Raw genomic sequence first — 3150 nt, 5'->3', positions numbered from 1 at the left:
CAGGGGGGGAGGCGTCTCCACTGGGGGCTTCCGAAAGTCTGCAGCAGGTTGTGGGGAGGCCGGGCCGCCCGCCTGCCTCCCCTTGCCAGGCCCTCCCCCGGCCCCCGACTGGAGTTACCAGGTAGAGGCCTTGGGTCCTGGTCAGTGGTATTGGCTCTGGCCTTCTAGTTCCAGCCCTTCCTGGAACTGGGCCGAGTCCATCTCCCTCGCAAAGCCCCTCAGACCACTCTCTTCTTCTCCCTCTTCCGGCTGGCTGTTCATGGTGCCGTAGGTGTGCCGGGCTGGGGAGGAGGCCGGGGTCAGGTTCAGCTCCGGCTCCTGCAGCACGGTGGCCACGTACAGCTGCTCAGGACAGACGGAGGGGGGTGGGGTCACACCTGGAGCACCGCCCTGGGTGCGCCTCTCCCCTCACGCCCTGCCCCTACCCGACCCCTCCACTGCATCCCACATGGGATCCAGCGAACCTTCTTTCTTCCACGTAGCCTGAGTCCTGTCTAACCCCCTCCACCTGCTTGCTCTGGATTATTTAAGCAGCTACGATCAGGGCTAGTTCTCTGGCACGTCTCCCAAGTCCTAGCCCACTGTTCCTTCAGAACACGTTCCATTCATTCTGTTTCAAGTCAGGGGAGATGACAGGAGGCTCCCCTGAGCTGGGATCTGGAGAGACCCCTATTCCTGAGCTAGTGCACTTGCCAGAGAGACAGGAAGCAAGAAATCACTCCCCCCCCGCCATGGGGGATAGCCACACCGCAATCCTTTTCCTCCATTCTCCTCCTGGGATTTTAGGCATGCACACACATGTGCCCGGTATGAGTTTCAAGCCACCAGATCTGGGACTCGAACAGTGGTGGGCCATGTGGGAGTCCAGAGCCTTAACCACTATGCCACCTGCTGGCCCCACTAGTGCACTTTCTAATACAGCTTCAGAGGTGCTCCAGAACTCCCCTGGGGTGTCCCGACGGTCGGCCTGTGAGTCAGCACTGTAAACAAACTGCTAGTTGAGCGCTAGCTCACTGAGCTGTCAAACCCTGAAACCAGCCAGCAGTGCCTGAGAGAGCAACAGACTAGGGCCACGGGGGAAGTCCTCAGAAAAAGGTACTGTCATTATTTTAAGTGGCTTTTGTTTTTAATTGCCAGGGGGTGCATGCACTCACCAGAGAGAGAGAGAGAGAGAGACAGAGGAAGAGGGAGAAAGCACCCCCTAATGGGAGGTGGTCACACCACATACCCTTCTATATCCATCTCTTCATCCCACTGGGATTTGGGACATGCACACACACACATTCCAGGGCTGGGATTCAAACCACAGTAGGCCACGTGGGATCCAATTCCCTTAACCATCAGGCTATGGGTCAGGCCCTTCAGAGGATTTTAAGCCAAGTCCTTACTTTGAAAATAGGTAATTATGGGATTGGATCAAACCTTTCAGTAGGAGTTTATTTCAGTAAAATCAAACAGCCCCAGGTGATGAGGGAACACTTTTCCTATAAAAGAATCCAAATATGTGCATGGCACCTGAGTAAAACCCACAGGTGACCCTTGGAAAATGGTAACGAAACAATGGAAAAATCCAGCTCGTCTTCCCCTAACCAGGAGGTCATGTTAGCCTCATTAGCTTTTTTTTTTGGAGAGGTTTTTGCTATAGGGCACGTGCACTCACCAGACAGAGAGAGACAGAGAGACAGAAAGTGAGACATCACCCCCTCCAGGGGGGGTGGCCGCACCACAATCCCTTCTCCTCCATTCTCCTCTCGGGATCTTGGGCACACACGCACACGTGCCTGGTGTGAGTTTAAGCCACTGAGTCCAGGACTTGAACCACGGTCGACTACATGGGAGTCCAGCGACATAGCCATTACGCTAACTGCTGGTCCCTCATTAGCTTTAATAAACAGGACATCAGATATCTCCTGGTGGAAGGTGGAGCACCCCTGTGTTGAACTTGACTCAGTTGAGTCTCTATTCTAGTGCTCAGAGACTAGAGAAGACAGTGGATCCTGCTGTAAGACATCATGAAGAAACTTCCAGAACAAGCCAGAAGATAAGACATCCTGTAGGACGACTGGCTTGATTTCTCCAAGTCATAAAAAAAATTATGTGTCATGGTCATGCAGCAGTAACACGACTGGACCCCTGGGAGAAGGTTCTAGGTTCCTGTCCTGAGGTATCCCTGTGGGTGCCTGGCACGCGTGTGTCTATGGCTTTGGTTGGCTGCGGCTGGCAGGAAGTGGGAGTGAAAACCCTCAGGAGAGTGCCTCTCTCAGAAGAAATAAGCTTAAAGAAAAAAGGAGAGAGAGACTATTGGAATAAAAAGGACATAACCATTTGCACAGGCGCTGGACTGGATCTTGGTTTGGTTTGGACAGGCTACAAAGGGTATTTCTAGAACAATTAGGGCAATGTGAATATGGATTGGGTATTTGAAGAGATAAAAACCTTACATATATGGAAAAATAGACATCATTAACTAAAATCCAGGCCATAAAACAGTATGTATAGTATTATTTTTAGTAAAAACTATATATGCGTGTATCTCTACACACAGAATTTTACATATATGCACACATATAGTAACCTGGTAGAGGTAAATACCTGGAAGAATTATGGTATCAGTGGTTGCTGGTGGGGACATGAACTTTTTCTTTTCTTATTTTGCTTATCTGTTGTTATGTTACTGCGGATAACATAATTATCTACCATGTTCACCACTGTTGTAGTAATGAAAGGTTTAAAAAATATATTCTCGTCTTTTTTTTTTAAGCACAAACTTTAACATAACATGACCCTGGCTCAGACTGTGTGCTACGCTTCCTGGCTTAGTACCCTAAGATCTAAATGAATTGACCTTTTGAGCCTCAAGTTGGGAACAAAAACCCCTACTATGGGGGTTGATCAAAAGATTAAGAGCGGGACCTGCAAGTGGCATGGTGGTTAAGGTGCTAGACTCCCACAGGGCCAACTATGGTTCGAATCCCAGATTCAGCAGTTTAATAATCACGCTGGGCACGTGTGTGTGCTTGCCCAAAATTCTGAGAGAAAGGAGGAGACAGGATTGCAGCATGGCTTTCCCTCTTGGGAGGTGATTTCTCACTTCTCTCTCTCTCTCTCTCTCTGTCTCTCTCTCTGTCTCTCTCTCTGTCTCTCTCTCTG

General features: G+C 50.0%; 1 protein-coding gene across 1 annotated transcript in view; it reads right to left on the bottom strand.

Moving 5' to 3' along the window:
• TMEM63C (transmembrane protein 63C) overlaps positions 1-3150 on the bottom strand; it is a 95317-nt gene continuing 92167 nt past the window's right edge. Inside the window, exon 27 of the mRNA XM_006157109.1 lies at positions 1-342. Coding sequence (XP_006157171.1) covers positions 142-342 — 201 coding nt within the window. The 3' untranslated portion in view covers positions 1-141. The remainder of the gene's footprint in view (positions 343-3150) is intronic.

The sequence above is a fragment of the Tupaia chinensis genome, unplaced genomic scaffold (genome assembly GCF_000334495.1).
Source record: "Tupaia chinensis unplaced genomic scaffold, TupChi_1.0 Scaffold000528_1, whole genome shotgun sequence".
NCBI classification, from domain to species: Eukaryota; Metazoa; Chordata; class Mammalia; order Scandentia; family Tupaiidae; genus Tupaia; species Tupaia belangeri.
This window is presented reverse-complemented; position numbering and strand designations above follow the sequence as displayed.